The sequence below is a fragment of the Genypterus blacodes genome, unplaced genomic scaffold (assembly GCF_046128005.1).
Source record: "Genypterus blacodes isolate CSIRO-AG114 ecotype Tasmania unplaced genomic scaffold, CSIRO-AGI_Gbla_v1 ptg000037l_1, whole genome shotgun sequence".
Lineage (NCBI taxonomy): Eukaryota > Metazoa > Chordata > Actinopteri > Ophidiiformes > Ophidiidae > Genypterus > Genypterus blacodes.
Genome location: NW_027466850.1, coordinates 2,104,764 through 2,120,705, shown reverse-complemented (window position 1 = coordinate 2,120,705; position 15,942 = coordinate 2,104,764). Strand labels below are relative to the sequence as shown.

General features: G+C 41.4%; 3 protein-coding genes across 3 annotated transcripts; 1 reads left to right on the top strand and 2 right to left on the bottom strand.

Moving 5' to 3' along the window:
- Positions 1-31: 31 nt before the first annotated feature.
- pank4 (pantothenate kinase 4 (inactive)) lies at positions 32-9,386 on the bottom strand. Its single transcript, XM_076147293.1, has 19 exons — positions 9,254-9,386; positions 8,309-8,391; positions 7,923-8,131; positions 7,441-7,624; positions 7,131-7,223; positions 6,844-6,997; positions 6,098-6,279; positions 5,708-5,789; positions 4,951-5,051; positions 4,004-4,159; positions 3,514-3,626; positions 2,981-3,068; positions 2,630-2,781; positions 2,483-2,538; positions 2,125-2,174; positions 1,826-1,930; positions 1,643-1,743; positions 1,481-1,549; positions 32-1,237 (listed from the first exon to the last, which is right to left on the bottom strand). The coding sequence occupies exons 1-19, from the start codon at positions 9,375-9,377 to the stop codon at positions 988-990; spliced, it is 2,352 nt and encodes a 783-aa protein (XP_076003408.1). The 5' UTR covers positions 9,378-9,386; the 3' UTR covers positions 32-987.
- A 1,802-nt stretch (positions 9,387-11,188) lies between these two features.
- LOC142996370 (transcription factor HES-5-like) lies at positions 11,189-11,844 on the bottom strand. The gene is made up of 2 exons (XM_076147348.1): positions 11,722-11,844; positions 11,189-11,605 (listed from the first exon to the last, which is right to left on the bottom strand). The coding sequence occupies exons 1-2, from the start codon at positions 11,842-11,844 to the stop codon at positions 11,189-11,191; spliced, it is 540 nt and encodes a 179-aa protein (XP_076003463.1).
- Positions 11,845-14,878: 3,034 nt separating this feature from the next.
- Positions 14,879-15,536, top strand: LOC142996367 (transcription factor HES-5-like). The gene is made up of 2 exons (XM_076147345.1): positions 14,879-15,001; positions 15,117-15,536. The coding sequence occupies exons 1-2, from the start codon at positions 14,879-14,881 to the stop codon at positions 15,534-15,536; spliced, it is 543 nt and encodes a 180-aa protein (XP_076003460.1).
- The last annotated feature ends 406 nt before the right edge of the window (positions 15,537-15,942 follow it).

Genomic DNA, 15,942 nt, shown 5'->3' with positions numbered 1-15,942 from the left:
TAGGGACAATAGCAGCTCGTACTTGTTTGAATTTCTTTTACAGTTCATTCATACCATTGAAGCTAACAAGAGCTACATGTTGATTTGAGACAGATTGCTAGCGAATTGAAGATCAAACATTTAAACCTGAAATATGCAGTGTAGATTTATGACACCAAGCACCTTGGGAAAGACTGGAGAGACTACAAAACCAACATCACAGTAGCATGCAGCCACCTTGTGGAGTAACACAGTCCTGGTTCTTTGATGCGACTGATAAAGTGCTGCTTGCTGACTGTGATCACACATTTCCCTGATGCAAGTGGTAACAGTGATGCTGGGTAATATTACCATGTGCACAAATTAACTTCCTGGCAGTAACGAATGACAGGAAATATATGGATTAAATCAAGTCTATGGTGTAAACTTACTGCTAAATAAAAGTTGAGAGCGATAACGGAGCCTTGAACTGAAGCAAACTGAAATGAGTGAATCATGCTATCACCCCATCAGCCTCAAGGCACATTAAACACACTTTTTTTCCAATAAAAAGTGTTCTCAGTGAGAGCTGTAGTTGCCCTTGTGGCCACACACACGAGCAAAGCGTCTTAGCTCCCACTTTCAGGGCACAGTGTCATCCGTAGGCAGCATGTCAATGACGCAGCCTGTCATGATTGACCTCCAAGCAAAACACTTCATGTACTGAATGTGATCGGCAGGCAGTGATGGCAGCAAACAGACTGTACATGAAAACGGGTCAGAGACCTGAACCCAAGCAATCATCTTTGTCAATCCCAAAATAAAATTATCCGACAATGTTTTAAAATCAGTGGAACACCTTCCCCGTTATTGATCACCTTAAAACGCTGCATGAACATTACAATCAGCACTACAGTCAGTCATTCACGACGTGGCAGCATACAATCATCGCCCTTACATTCTGTGCTACAGCTTACTGCATCTGTTGTTCTTGTACAGTTTGGCTCTCTGTCCTATTGAAACGCGACCTCATGAGGGTGTGAGCGCTGCAGCGTCCTGACTAAGTTTACCGGGTGGTACCTCGTATTTGAACACCACGCTGAACAGCTTCCCTCCCAGCCGGTCCGCCAGCCAAGAGTTCTTGATGACGGCCATTTTGAGGCTTTCGCAACTGAGCATGGCGTAGTAGTTGGTGTGGATGGCTCGGCCCATGCCCTCGATGATCACCAGGTCGGTCTGCCTCTCCCTTACCACCATCGCCAACACTTTGTCCAGACGGCTGGAGACGTGACAAAGTAGATCAGGAACAGTTAAATGATCATAATGCAGAATATCTGAGGATTTCTTCAGCTTTTCCTTTGACAAGGTGCCAGTGCCAAGTCTAATGGTTCAGTCAGGTTCTTTGCTTTGGATAATTATGGAACTAGGCACTGGTACAATGTGCAAGGAAAAATGTTTACACTTTACTTGTCTGGTCATTTGGTGCCAAAACTCAAATCAAAATAGATGACATGTGACCAACCTCAGATCCAAGCAGGGAGAACTGGATCCACTCTGGACCAGCGTCAGCCTGTCCTCCTTCAGACCGGCCCTGCAACAGACCACAGGTTAATAGGTCAGAAGTCACAATGTACTGAAAACAATTATAGAAAGTGTGTCTGTGTTCTGTAACATAGTAACTCACTGGATCACCGGGTCCATTGCAGCAATTTTCTCAGTCAATATTTGGAGCTCAACATTGGTTACGTCGTTCAAAGCCGGACCAGAGTTGCTGGCCAACACAACCTGAGAAAAGACGGATAAAAGAGTTGGAGAAACGTCTTATCATAGGTCTCAGCTTTTCATTGTGGTCTTTACAGTTCCTTACCTCTGTTCCTCGAGAGAGAAGCTCTCTGACAAAGGGCATCACCCCTAGAATGATGTCTACTCCACTATTATCTACGAAAAACAAGGCACACTTGTGAGGAGGACCCTGAAAGAGAAGACCAGGATGGATTGTATTCAAGCACTAATCATCCAGAGCACAGGAGGAAAACAAATCACAGTTTAAACAATGACATCTGTAATGTTCCCGCATGGTGTAAAACAAGTGTAAGTTCATGGTCTTGTCAAATACTTTAGATAAAAGAGGGGATATGATATACTTATATAAAAATAAAACCTGACCTTTACTCTCTCAAGCCACTGGTCGAAGGAATCAATAAGCCACGGTCGCTCTGAGGGGACAAAGAGACACTGTCTGAAGTTCTATTTGTTTCATTCAAGTTTTGATGAAAGACATTTCACATTTCTCAGGTAGTATACATTTCTCTGTGTTGCTCAAAACAAACATTACACAAAGGAACGAGTGATGTGTTGCCCAAATCCTAATTCCACAGTGTGTGAGGCTATTTGGCAATGGTTTGTGAGTTCTGACTGCCCTCTGTTGGCAATTAGGAGGAGTGCAACTGGACTGTATCAAGGCACAGAGTCACATCAATCCAACAAATGCTTTGCTCTGAGAGTTGGAGAAACACTACCATACCTTCCAGCTGCCGTTTGGCCTGATCAAACCCAAACCCGGGGTCAGATTCAAGGACGCTGCAAGACAAAATGTGCAAAGGTTTGGCATCAGTGGGTGAGAGACAGATGTTCCAAATCGATCCAAGTTTTGTGAGGGAACTCCACTCACTCGGACACAGCTTTGGCTCCCCAGTCGAACACATTCCCAGCCAGGACACCCCTGACCAGAGCAAACTGCCTCTCCTCCCAACTCAAGTCATCCAGAGACTTCACAGCCTTCTGGTAGTACTTGAGAGCGGCGTCGTTCTCCTTCTGTTTAATCTGAAATACAAGACGAATGGGATTAGAGAGGGGATTTGATCGGATAAAGGACTGGTGAGATAGCTAGAATTAGAAATATAAAACAATGTCTTTATGCTAAAATGAAAGGGGAACAAATCATCTGCATTCTGTCAGGGACCAACCGCAGTAAAAACTACAAAAAATGAAATGAAATAGAGGACAGATTTCACAGTCAGACCTTAGAGTAGGGGTCAGGAAAGTTGAACTCGTTTAAACAGTGTTCCCTCGTGTCTAACAGACTTCTGACTGTGAGGGATCCATAAGCACTAGACAAGAAGAGAAGCACTCTACATTAGTCAGAGGAACACACACACACACAACACACACACAAACACACAAGGTCTGTTCTTGCGTTGACCTGCCAGTTCTTTAGGTCGAGGGCAAAGTGACTCATTTACAATCCATATAATCATCCAAGACAGTTAGTCTAGCAATCAAAGCTGTTATTTTCTTGACTTCCCTGTTTTTCATTCATTTACACTGCATTAATTATTCAAATGACCCTTCATCACATTCATTCAACAACAGCATGATAAAATTTTTCAGACACTCTGCTTTCAGACGGTTCAGTCTAAAAGCACATCGGCAGCTACAGGAGCACAGTGAAGAAATGAAACTAATGCAGGCGATGAAGAAAAGGAAAATTGAGTCTCAGTCATTAAACGCGCCCGCTGGGCGTTTGCATGCATCAAACAGGGAGAACGTCCTTACCAAGGCTGGTTACGGAGTGTCTGAAGCTTGTGTCGGTATTTCTGGCGGAACTTCTCTGCGCGCTCGGGAGCCTGGGGCGTATCAGGCTGACTGGCTACGGCTCGCTTCACCACCTGCTCAGAGGAAAAGAGAGAGAGAGTAATAAGCCGTGTCCCAAAGAGACGCCTCATCTTCTAGGAAAGCTTCTTATCGACATGAAACACTGGTCACATAGATGAGACGCACTGATGAAATGATGACATACTGCTGTGAGCCCAGACACAAGGAGTTTCTGGTTCTCTTAGTAGTTCATGCAATCCACAGCAGAGGGAGCAGACAAACTGTTACTGCACATAAATGGACTGCAATGCTGATTTGCAATTTAAAACCTGCTCAATCATTTATATACATTTTTGTCACTGATTTAATCTTCTGTTCTTCATGATCAAACAAAGTTAATTCATCTGTATTTCAACATAAACCCTGTTAATGTGTTTAACACTCATCTTACCCCATCCAGGGCCTCCTCGAAGCAGTAGAGCCAGTATTCACGAGCCAGAGCGTCTTCAGTGAGGTCCACCGTGTCGGGGATGTAAGAGGACGGATCCTGCAGCAGTGGCAGGTTGACCAGCTTCCTCTCCAGACGGTCCATCTCCAACAAATCAAACTAGATGCACAGAGAGAGAGGGGGGATGGATGTCTACCTTGTCCATTAGGTCAGTCTCAAAACCAAGGCATGAAATTTAGACCTGTTAGTTTTGTTAGAAAGCTCAGGAAAAACAGTAGAAAGTGTTCTTGCAACATTCAATCCAAAGCCAGTGGGAGCCAGAGGATCCATTAATTGATGAAGAGATCATAATTCTGTGCTGAAAGTGAAAGCAGCAAGACCAGATGATTTACACATTACTCTTTCTCTGTCTAGAGCTCAGCAAACAAAATTTCCTTCAGTATGCGACTGGAATGCGACTCTTTCCCAAAACGAAAGCTACGCTGACATACCTGGTCCCAAAAATGGAGAGACAGCAGGAATAAGCGCATGTTTTGTCGCTACACAATCAAACACACAAGTGAATGCTAGGTGTTGACACTATTAGACAAGCCGCCGTGAGCAGAAGCGATGTTTCAGCAAATCAGTGCAGACAAGTGAACAGGGCGGAGGTACTTACGGGAAACTGAAGGAGAGGGTTAGGTACACAGAGGAATGTGTGGAGAGGAAATGAAAAGAAAAATTGCGATTACAAAGATGGATGGAAATCTTAAAAGATGCTTCATGGGTTCAGAGGGGACAAATCAAATCAAAATATCAAATAAAGTTGAAAATGCTCAATTTGATGGTAGAGGACGGAAACAGTAAGAACCAATAAAATGTCAACAGATAAAAGAAAAAAAAGATTGGATGGGATCGGAGCGACCCAGTGTCAGATATTCAGGTCAGATCTTTGCTTCCTGTCAACTCACCGTTCCACTACGTGCACGCTGCATTGGATACATATCTGGAGAAACGCTCATCAGTCCAGAGCTTCCAGCGTAATTCTCACCCCAGCTGTACTGGTTCGGATCTACGGGAGTGGAAGACACAATTCTGACATATCCAACATTTTACAACCTTCTTTATTAAACCGGTGCCAAAATCACCTGGCTCTCCAAAACATTGCTGTCATACAAATACAAATCCTCTCCTATGTTTGAGAGAGACTTTACAGTGGCCCATTTTTTGAATAGCTGTGATAAAAGGTTTGAACTTGAAAATATCCATAAACAAGGCTTTAGTTCCCAGGGCAGCGCTAAAGAAAATTAAATTGGGTCACTTCTACCATGGAGTTTAAAACGCAGCATTTAAGTAAAACTACCAACAGTCTCCTACACTGTGTAACCCTCATCAGTCTTAATTATGTCAGCACAGTGAAACAAGATGCTCCATGTTTATGAGGACACCGTTTCACAGCATTAATTCAGTATTTGTATTCATCAGGGAGGATTTGCATGGTGAGTGTGTGTGTAAATTAAGATGAATGGATGGAGAAGTAAAACATCTGAACGAGCTACAGTATCTATCTTTGAGTTGGGCAACATTTTAACAGATAAGTAAGTTCAAATCTAATCAATTTCCATCTATCAGGTTAATGTATTGCGCATATATTTATAGAAACAATAAAAAATAAACTGTGAAAACTAAACAGAGGACTAAAATGCTGATTCAAACGTGTTTCCTTACTGTCTTCCTCTGCTCCTTTAAGAAACGCTCCAATGGCTCCCAGATAGCCTTCATGTCTCAGGAACAAGGCCTGGACTTCACCCTATCAGCGACACAGAGGAGGGTCATTAGTGGAAACTGTGGGTTGTGGTGCAATGCACTCAAAGTGCAACGGATAGCAGAGTTCTGGGCGACACCAACATGTCTATGATACTGGGAATGAAAAGACAAACAATAGCTGTTCATGCAGACCTTCATAAAGACACAAAGACTCGGGTCACAGACTAGAAGAATATGTAATAACATGTAATTGGAATGAGCAGCCACGCTTGAGGGAATTCTAGTTTGCGCCACACTCTGACTGGCTTCTTTATGTATCAGAGGAGGACAAGGATGAGGAGAAGGCCTTGCCTTGGTGAAGAAATTGATGCTGTAGGTGATGGTGTGCATGGTGACCGGATGTCCTCTGATGAAGAAGCCCCCAAAGTAGACTCTGGACAGGTTGTGGAGCTTTGCATACAGACAGGCCAGCTGTCCGATGTCGTTGCTGATCATATGCAGTAAACTCTTTGCCATGTCTTCTTTAGAGAATTCTACAATGTAGAAGAGATCCATATTAAGCACACACACAAATAAGCCACACCACAACACTGACCAGGCTCAAAAGATAACAAAAGGCCTCTGAACTACAACCATTAGTGGTCAAAGTTGTTCATTGTTCGAAGAGAATGTCCTACTTCAGGCATGTAAACATCTAAAACCTTCTGCTCAATGACATCAGTTAGTCCCATTACAAATTGGATTATGAAGGTATTCCACAACGCAAAGAAACTATTTCACACAGGCATCCTTAATATAGAGAGCATTGCATTTTTGTGTCAGACAAGGTGCAGCAATATTTTTAGCTCATTTTACTCTCAACACAACATAACATTACCACAAAAAGCAGTCAGCAGAAATGAACTCACAGTGGAGAGACTCACGTGGCGACTGTCCAGAATGTGCTTACTGCTGGATTTTGTTGTTGCTGCTTGTAAACCTTGGCACCCTTAAAATCCCTGATACCCTCATTTCAAAGTCGAGTTGCAATTGTTTTAAGTACCTTATGAAAACCATGAATGTCCCAGCAGTAGCGGACATTCAGGAGCTTGAATCACCTTTGTCAGCAGTAGCAGACTTCCCAAAACTGCTTGCAATAAGGTCTCCAGTCAAGCCCAAGGACCCGTAAGAGCCTCCGTAGATATCTTTGACAAGCATGTCAACACTTGTGTGTTGCCCTTTTGAGGCCAATTGCAGCAATTCGTCAAATCTCTACAGGAAAGAAAACGGTAAAGTTCAAAGGGCGCAGGGAAAAGAAATGATGAAAAGAAAAGTGGTCGTGTCCGGGGTACAACAAAGTCTGAACTATTACAGTCTGACAGCAGGACAAATGAATGAAAGATACCTTTGTTTTGGTGAGCAAAGCTCCAAGGCCCCAGAACGTCCCTCCACCTATTGAGCTTCCTCCTATTCGCTCAAATTTGTCTTCCGATTCAACCTGTTTAACACAGAGAGAACAGGACAAAGCCCAACATTAATCCCCCACCATTTTGCACTCAGTATTGATATTTGGCGGTTTTAAAAACACCTGATAAGAACAACAATTTGTCCTTTCTAGATACACAAACGCACAAACTGTTGTTCCTTGCACCACACTGTGCCGAGCCACCGACGATTTGTTACAGCTGCCTGGAATGTGGCAGAGCTGTTCTCACCTTGACTATAGACACTCCAGAGCCGATGTTTACCAGCAGGTAGGGGAAGATGTCAGGGTGACTAGTCTGAAAGCGGAACTCAGGGTCAGCGTGCTTGGCGTACACAAAGGCCTCGTGGGGGATGTTCCTTAGCACAAAGTTACATCCCTTGATAAGACAGGTCATCTCGTCCTCTTTGTCCACTCTAACAAAGGGCAAAAGATTAGGAGTTATTCGCAATTCTCTCTTATTCCTACCATAGTAGTATCATAATAGTGACCGTATCATATCTTCTATTTTATCATATTGAATACAATAGCTAGCTGGAACTAGATGTGCTATTGAGAGCCACAGAGACAGGTTCCCTTTCCAAACAAACAAGTCAAACGGGCTGGCTCAGTTAGCTAGAGTAATTCATCTGTAACGTGCCATATGAACTTGTCCTTGAATGTTTAGGACATAAGACAACACTAAGTCACATAAGACCTTTTGTGTGCACTCACTTGAGTCGGAGTTTCCTCTCGATGAGCTCTTTGAACTTGTGGGCCCCTCCACCTGTGGCTTTGATGACTTTGGTATCGGTGTTGACCAGATGGTCTTTGATGAAGTCCAGACATGTTTCAATGTAAGCATTTTCAAACTTTATAAAGTGCAGGCGTGCAGTGACTTCTTCCTGCATAGATATTTCATAGAGGTTATCACCAGCAGCCTCCTGGAAAGACAGAACAGAGAGGAATAAGACAGAAGAATGTGTGAATACTTAAATTCAGCTAAATCCAACTTTGTAGACTCAGAAAGTCTATCTACCAATAATGTTCCTTCACCCCTGTTAAACACAGGTTGCACTGTAGTGACACATGGTGTGTGGAGATAAGACGTCACTCATTACCTTTGCAGTATGGTCGAAAGATCGTACTCTGGCCACTTTGTGTTGCACAGTGGAGTAGTAGGCGAGCTTTGTGAGAGATCCACCTGGTAAAGACACAATAGAGGGAGAATGGATAATGTTAGGCGTTTCAGATTAACACACAGAAACAGGAAGGGATCTTTGAATATATTATTGCTGTCTGATTTCAACATGTAACACTAAAAAATATTCAGCTTATATTGAGCTAACTTATAATATATAAAGAACAATAATAACATATTTAGTCAGCATTTCAGCAGACAAAAATGTGACATAACTCTAAGCATGTGGCAGGATGTACATTGCGAAATATGAGAAAGCTGCACACACTTTTAGAAAATCCATTGTTGTGATTTAGCGCTATATAAATAAAGTTGAATTGAATGCCCAAAAGAGTCACGTCATACTTGCTTTTGTAATCATGAATTCGCGGGGACAACTTAGTTATGTGTATTTATAAGCAACCGGTTTGAATTCGTTTAAATTCATTAACACTTGGGTAGATTTTAGTACTAACAATAACTAATTCAAGTAATATACCTCGTTAGGTATCAAATAAATATGAACTCTTGTGAATGTAAATGCAAAACATGCCTGTTTATAAGGCTAAAGTCGCCAGCTAACTCGGTCGCTCGTCATTCTGCAACACCGGTGAGAAACTAGAAGCAACTTAGTATTACACAACTAATGGTTAGGCACAAACGATTAAAGCAGTTGTAAATGTAGCATTAAAGGTTTAGCACTGGTTGCATTTTTATCTAAACTACACATTTGGATAGAAATCCAAAGCTACTTTCGTCTTGTTTACTCTTCTATGTGTTGTCATCCCAGAATCACCCGTCTGCCGCAGAACACGTATAATAAACAAAGGGATTAAGGTCGCGCAAAAGCGAATGAAGGTAAGTAAAACATGAATAATTCAGGTACCTATGTCAATTGCGAAGCACTTGGCGTTCTCCAAGTTGCGGAATATTTCGTCCGGCGGCAGGGTAATGCTCTTATCCATGCTGTGACTGCCGCTGCTGCTGTCAACCCGACCACATTCCGCCATGGTCGAAAGCTGAAACGACCTCGCGCTGCGTCAGAGGCGTAGACGCTGTGCGTGACCCGTGCTGACCAATCAGCGTCCACCCACACGGCTTCCAAAAGGTGGGCGTGTCCTGAAAGCTACTTGTTATATCGTAGGCAGGTTACGGGCAAGAAGTCACATACTACATACTAGTATGCATACTAGCCTACAATGCAGAAAGCCTTCAGCTGTAACTTTCAGAATTTTTATTGCAATTCCACCATACAGACATATACCCCGTTAGAAATAATCTTCAAATGTACAGTGTATGTATAATCAAAAGAGAGCAATACATGAATCACTAATGAGAGCAAAACTGGTATTTACAGACTGCATAGTTTTTCTACTCATTTTTTACAGGAGGAAAATGTAGACGTTTTCTGAAAACAAAGTCCCAAAATAGAAATAAAATCACTAAAATGTCAACCAACAAACTAGTGTAACCTTTGATTGACAAAGTGTTGCCATGGATGAAATATAAGGTGAAAAATGGAACTGAGTGATTGATGTGACCTTAAAACGGGAGCTGCTTAATAGACTACACCTGTTGTTTGTAAACTTTCGGGCTGCTTCAAAGGATTAGAGCTTTAGCTAAACTTAGGTAATGGACAATACACATTAATGGGACACATGCTGCCCCTATTGGACTGCAGACTAAATGTGAAATGACTTCATATGGAAAGACAATTATGAATATTAATATCAATTCTAATGTGTGAAAATAAACTGTGGAGCAATGATATAAATACTGTTTATAAACTAGTCAAAATGTTTAGTTAACATGAAAACAAAGTGATGCAATGGATAACAAATATAACAACACAGAAACGCAGTTGATTGATGAGCGTTTGTTTATTCAAGCAGACTCACTGAGCCTGATAAAGCAATGAAGCTCCAACTGAAGCAGATGCAGGTGATGATACATCACAACAACAACTTAGACATCTTTCCAAGACACACTGTACTCAAAGACAGCAGAGGAACAACTGTCTTTACAAAAGACAACACTTATATTTCAATGGACATAACTCATTGTTTGACAGATGTAAAAGTGAGCATCGTTTGCACTTTATAAGAAAAGCAAAGGAGAACAATGTGACCTTAAAACAGATCAGATGAAGCTCATCACATAGTGATGACATCAGATTCATAGATATTTCAGTCTATAAGTGTCAATAGAAAGACACAGTGACATGATAATATCTAATAACACCAGGTTAGGAAAACATTTCAGGAATGTGTAAAGAATACATGTTGATCTAACAACAGATCAGTGTTAAGAGATTGAGATAATAGAATCAAGTCCATTATTGTGACAGTACAAAGGTATTTGTACAATGTTTGATCAGTTTGATCAAAAAGATTACAAACACTTAAGAAGTGACATATGTGACCTTAAAACAGGTCAGATGAAGCTAATCACAAAGTGATGAGAGCAGATTAATAGACAGTTATGTCAATAAAGTTTCATCAAAGAAAACATGAACACATGTATAACAATTTATAACTACCAAGTTAAAAACACCTTTCAGAAAAAGGACTGAAAATGCATGATCGTATAACAGATCAATGTTGACTAATCACATAGATTTAGAGTATGAGGTCATGGTCAATATGACACAATGTCCAAAAAAGGACAATGTAGGTTTAGGATCAATTTGATCACTTACATTCAGTTCAACAGATTTCTGATCATACAGAAGAACAAGTCCATAAATTTCATGGAATTCCCTTCCAATTTGACCAATATGGTCATTTCAGTTTGTCTGGTAGAAGCTCCAGTCTGTAGGTGTCTACCACGGCCTCCAGGGGGCGCTGCTGACTGGACTCTTCTCTTTAGTGAAGCTGGTCTGGACTGTGGAGCTCAGCAGAGAGAAATCAGCCTCTCTCAGGTTCTTATCAAGGGAAGGCAGCTTGTTGAAGTGCTTCAGCAGTCTTCTCTGGGACTGTGTCTTCACCTCCTCCTTGGACAGGAAGTGTGCCACCTCTTGGACACCCCTGGAGTAGCCCTGATTGACAGTTGCAGTGTCCACATGTTGCTGCTGCTTCATTTGTGTGAGGACGTAAATTGTCATCTCCAGGATGTCTGCTTTCTCCAGCTTGGAGTCAGGCTGCTCTTTAAGGAACTCTGGACCCAGGAGAGACTTGAGCTGCTCAATGCTGCTGTTGATTCGCTCTCTGCGTAACTTCTCCACAAGAGGCTTTCTGATCTGCAGAAAGAGAAGCAAAGTCATGAATAAACTTATTCAGGGGTTCAAAAGCTTAGACACGGCAAAAGACAAATTGTAATGAATTGATATTTAGTTTTCCTGAGACTTCAATTTACCTTGTGGGTCAGAGTCTGATGCTCCTGAGAATTGGTCATTGCTGCAGTGATTGTAGGTGCCATGGCTGGATCTCTGTGCTGTCGAGGTCTCTGTAGTGAGAATCTGATCTCTGCTGGCTGCATCCCTCCTATTTATAGTCCCTCATCTCCATATGAATGTGTGGGTCCTGGTTTGGTTGGACTTTCTCACAGTTTCAGCCAATCAGGGTGCTTGGTGAGACAAAGAGGGCTGCAGCATGTTAAATGCTCTTATTGCTGGGGGACAATGGTTAGATCTCAGGGGAACAGGTCTGGGGGGGTGGACTGGGGGGTGATGGAGAGAACTGCACCCAGCTGCTGCCTGATACTGGGATCGATGACTTTGACTGAGCACACGCTCATCATCTTACCACACGTCGGACACTGTGGTGGTTGTGTTACATTTGTGGTAGTTAGGGATTTGTTTCATCACAACAAACAACAAATCACAAATTAATGACATTAAAGCCAAAATATTTCAATGGTGTGATTAAGTAATGAAGATTCTATCAGAACAAAAAATTATTCCTTTTCATACGTCCAAATAAAAGGGATGATCTCTCTGGGTTTTTCTAGTGAGTGCAGTCGGGTTTTTGACAGTGAATACTTTGAGTGCTTAGTTAATGATTGCTGACCCTGTTTGGAGATATAACCTGACAGCTCCAACCATCTGGAAGAAAATAATCACAGTTCGTCAGTTCTGCTTTAAGCTATCATTTTATCCAGAAAAATGTGAGCTTTCATTGTATGTTGGAAAAATTTGAAATATAGATGCGCATTTGCCTGATAGGTGCAGATAAGTGTTTAGCGACGAAGATGCTGCTGACCACAGAAAAGTATGAATAGCAGAAGTGATTTCTTCCAGCAGTAAATTGTGAGTTAAAGCAGTTTACAATCATTTTGTAAGAAGTTTCAGCCCAATTGAATATTTTATTGTCTTGTATTTCATTCCATGCTCAATAATATCATCCCATGATCGATGATTCTCTCTTCTCTCTTTTTTTAGATAAGTTAATGTGACGGGATTACTTTTTTACTGTTTTCACAAAACAATGTCTCAGCCAAATCATCAAGCACTACCCAAGTGAATAGCTTGTTTCCAGTATTAAACTTCTTGTAAGATCAATACTGTGCCGACGTGTTGGCATCCCACAATGGGGATTTAAAGAAAGGTTTGCATTGAAGTGATGATTCCTTAAACTGTAGGGAAAAGAAGTCAGGAGTGTTTGGAGAATTGGCAGTAGATTAAGAGAAAAATACAGAAAGAACAGGCAATGTTGGGAGAAGAATTCTAACTCTGAAGTGTGCCAACTCCCTGAGGAGAATAGTTTGGTGCTGGTGGGGTCGAGGATGCTAATCACACTCAACTGTGACTGTGCTCTCCGCCGCTTTCCCACACTCTGTCCATTGATTTGGCTCCACTCAACAATAGACATGTGCCTTGTTAAATGCTAATTCATTCCCCTAAAAGCAGTTCTCAACAATCCCCTGAGGCTAACGTTTGCAGTTTAGACACTCCTCAATTAAGAGACAACAGCAAGAGAAATAAACACAAATATTGTGATCTACTGAAATGGTCACAATATTTGCTGATTTACACAAAACATGAAATGCAGCTTCTAAAAGAATATGGTTCAAATATTCATTATCTGGTTCAAAACAGTTCGAAACATGAAGCAAATTATTTGAAACCTACATAAATGTTTATGTGTGCATTTAAGTAAAAATATAAAAGTAACTTTAAAAAATGGTTTGATAACAAAATAACTCATTTGAAATATAATAGTAAAGAATTCCTCTCCCCTCCGTTGATGTTTTTGTCTTGTGGGCTCTATTGTCCCTTTGGGGCTCTGTGAGTGGGTTTTCCCTGGTTTCCCACACTCTGACCATTCACTGTCTTCATTCATAACAAAAGAAGTGTGTCTGGTTGCACAGCACATTAATTATGGAGTCGGTTTACGAGCCATGTCTCACTGGCTGTGAATGAAAATTCCTTACATCAAAACTTCGTCATTACCATACTTTTGTAAAAATTGTTTATGAGGCTCCTACAAGGAATGCAGACATGCTGAATATTAATAAACATTCAAAGGCTCTGCCCCACCCGCTTCAAATTGTTCCTTTGCATTCCAGTCTGTTTGTTTTGACTGGGAGGATAAAAGGGTGTCTATTCCTAAGTTGGTCATGTACTGGTCACAGGAATCGGACATGTTCACAAGCTTAACACAATCAAAATGTTATTTAAAATATTTTGAAGCTATCTGCAAGTGTTGATAAGACGATGAATTGTTGAAAACAATATTTGAAATGTTAGATTGCATTGAGCATTCTGTTCAGGAGTGTTACTCTCCAATTTAGAGTATATCACAGCATCTTTTAGACGTTGGTTTATGTCAAATACAATCATTTATATTTTCAGTTGTTATTATATTTTTGTATCGTTATTTCAACTTTACTTTTTGAGGTACTCAGCAAGAATTACTTGTTAGATACGCACGTGGCTAAACACTTTGGCACCCTTCCAATAAACAAAAAAAGAAGAACACCCACAATTGTCTCTGAAGTAAGTTAACTGAAAATAATTGGCATCCACCATTCTTCCATATTTAATAGAACTGACACTTTGCTTTTGATTTTTGCAGTGACATATTATTTCCAATGATAAAATAAATTATACTGTTTTTTTAGGGGGGGGGGGGGGGTGGGGTGCAATGATAGGTTTTATCCACATTTTTAGGAAGACAAAATGTGTTGTCTTCCAATTAAAACACAAAAATTATTTTATCTAAATGAAAGATCATCGCAATTTCATTATCAGTGTCCCACGTGTGTGAGGGGATGATGAGCGTGTGCTCAGTCAAAGACATTGATCCCAGCATCGGGCAGTAGATATGCTCTCTCTACAGGGTCACCACTTTCCCACATTCACACAGAGCTCTGTGAGTCTCTGTCCATCACCCCCCCAGTCCTCCACCTGTTCCCCTGAGATTTAACCATTGTCCCCGGGCAATAAGAGCATTCAGCATGCTGCAGCCCTCATTGTATCACCAAGCTCTCTGATTGGCTGAGACTGTGAGAAACTTCAGTCAGACTAAGACCCACACATTCATATGGAGATTTGAGACTATAAATAGGAGGGATGCAGCCAGCAGAGATCAGATTCTCTCTACAAAAACCTCGACAGCACAGAGATCCAGCCATGGCACCTACAATCACTGCAGCAATGACCAATTCTCAGGAGCATCAGACTCTGACCCACAAGGTAAATTGAAGTCTGAAGAAAACTAAATATCAATGTATTAAACATTTTCTTTTGTAGTGTCTAAGCTTTAGAACCTTGAATAAGTTTATTCATGACTTTGCTTCTCTTTCTGCAGATCAGAAAGCCTCAGGTGGAGAAGTTACGCAGAGAGCGAATCAACAGCAGCATTGAGCAGCTCAAGTCTCTCCTGGGTCCAGAGTTCCTCAAACAGCAGCCTGACTCCAAGCTGGAGAAAGCAGACATCCTGGAGATGACAGTTTACGTCCTCACACAGATGAAGCAGCGGCAACATGTGGACACTGCAACTGTCAATCAGGGCTACTCCAGGGGTGTCCAAGAGGTGGCACACTTCCTGTCCAAGGAGGAGGTGAAGACACAGTCCCAGAGAAGACTGCTGAAGCACTTCAACAAGCTGCAGTCTTCCTCTAATAACAACATGATGGAGGCTGATTTCTCTCTGCTGAGCTCCACAGTCCAGACCCGCTTCACTAAAGAGAAGAGTCCAGTCAACAGCGCCCCCTGGAGGCCCTGGTAGACACCTTCAGACTGGAGCTTCTACCGGACAAACTGTAATGACCATATTGGTCAAAGATTATTGGAAGTGAATTGTGTGAATGTGTCAACTTTTTCTTAACTGAAGCACAGTGCTTCATCTGTATTTCTATCTTCATGGTTGGGTAAACTGTCATTTCTAATTACTGAAAGTTAGAAAAGATTTCTTTCATTTCAAGAGAGAATTTCATGTCATGCAAATTGCATGAATCAAATGTCAAAGTGAGACGATCATATTGGTCACCGATTAAAGGAGCTTCATTTGTTTAGATTTAAACAAATTGTTGAGTTGAAGAAAATATGAGTTCTTGCATTTGATGCTGCAAGTATTCTCATTTATTACCTCTGAAAGGTTTAATTGTGTAACTGTATAGTAGCCATGTTTACTT

Coding starts and splice junctions, on each gene's coding strand:
- LOC142996367 (XM_076147345.1), top strand. CDS start 14,879: ATGCAGCCAGCAGAGATCAGATTCTCTCTACAAAAACCTCGACAGCAC. Junction 15,002..15,116: donor ATCAGACTCTGACCCACAAG/GTAAATTGAAGT, acceptor CTCTTTCTGCAG/ATCAGAAAGCCTCAGGTGGA.
- pank4 (XM_076147293.1), bottom strand. CDS start 9,377: ATGGCGGAATGTGGTCGGGTTGACAGCAGCAGCGGCAGTCACAGCATG. Junction 4,160..4,950: donor AGCGTGCACGTAGTGGAACG/GTGAGTTGACAG, acceptor CTGTGCATCTAG/TTTGATTTGTTGGAGATGGA. Junction 1,931..2,124: donor AGTGGCTTGAGAGAGTAAAG/GTCAGGTTTTAT, acceptor CTTCTCTTTCAG/GGTCCTCCTCACAAGTGTGC.
- LOC142996370 (XM_076147348.1), bottom strand. CDS start 11,844: ATGCAGCCAGCAGAGATCAGATTCTCACTACAGAGACCTCGACAGCAC. Junction 11,606..11,721: donor ATCAGACTCTGACCCACAAG/GTAAATTGAAGT, acceptor CTCTTTCTGCAG/ATCAGAAAGCCTCTTGTGGA.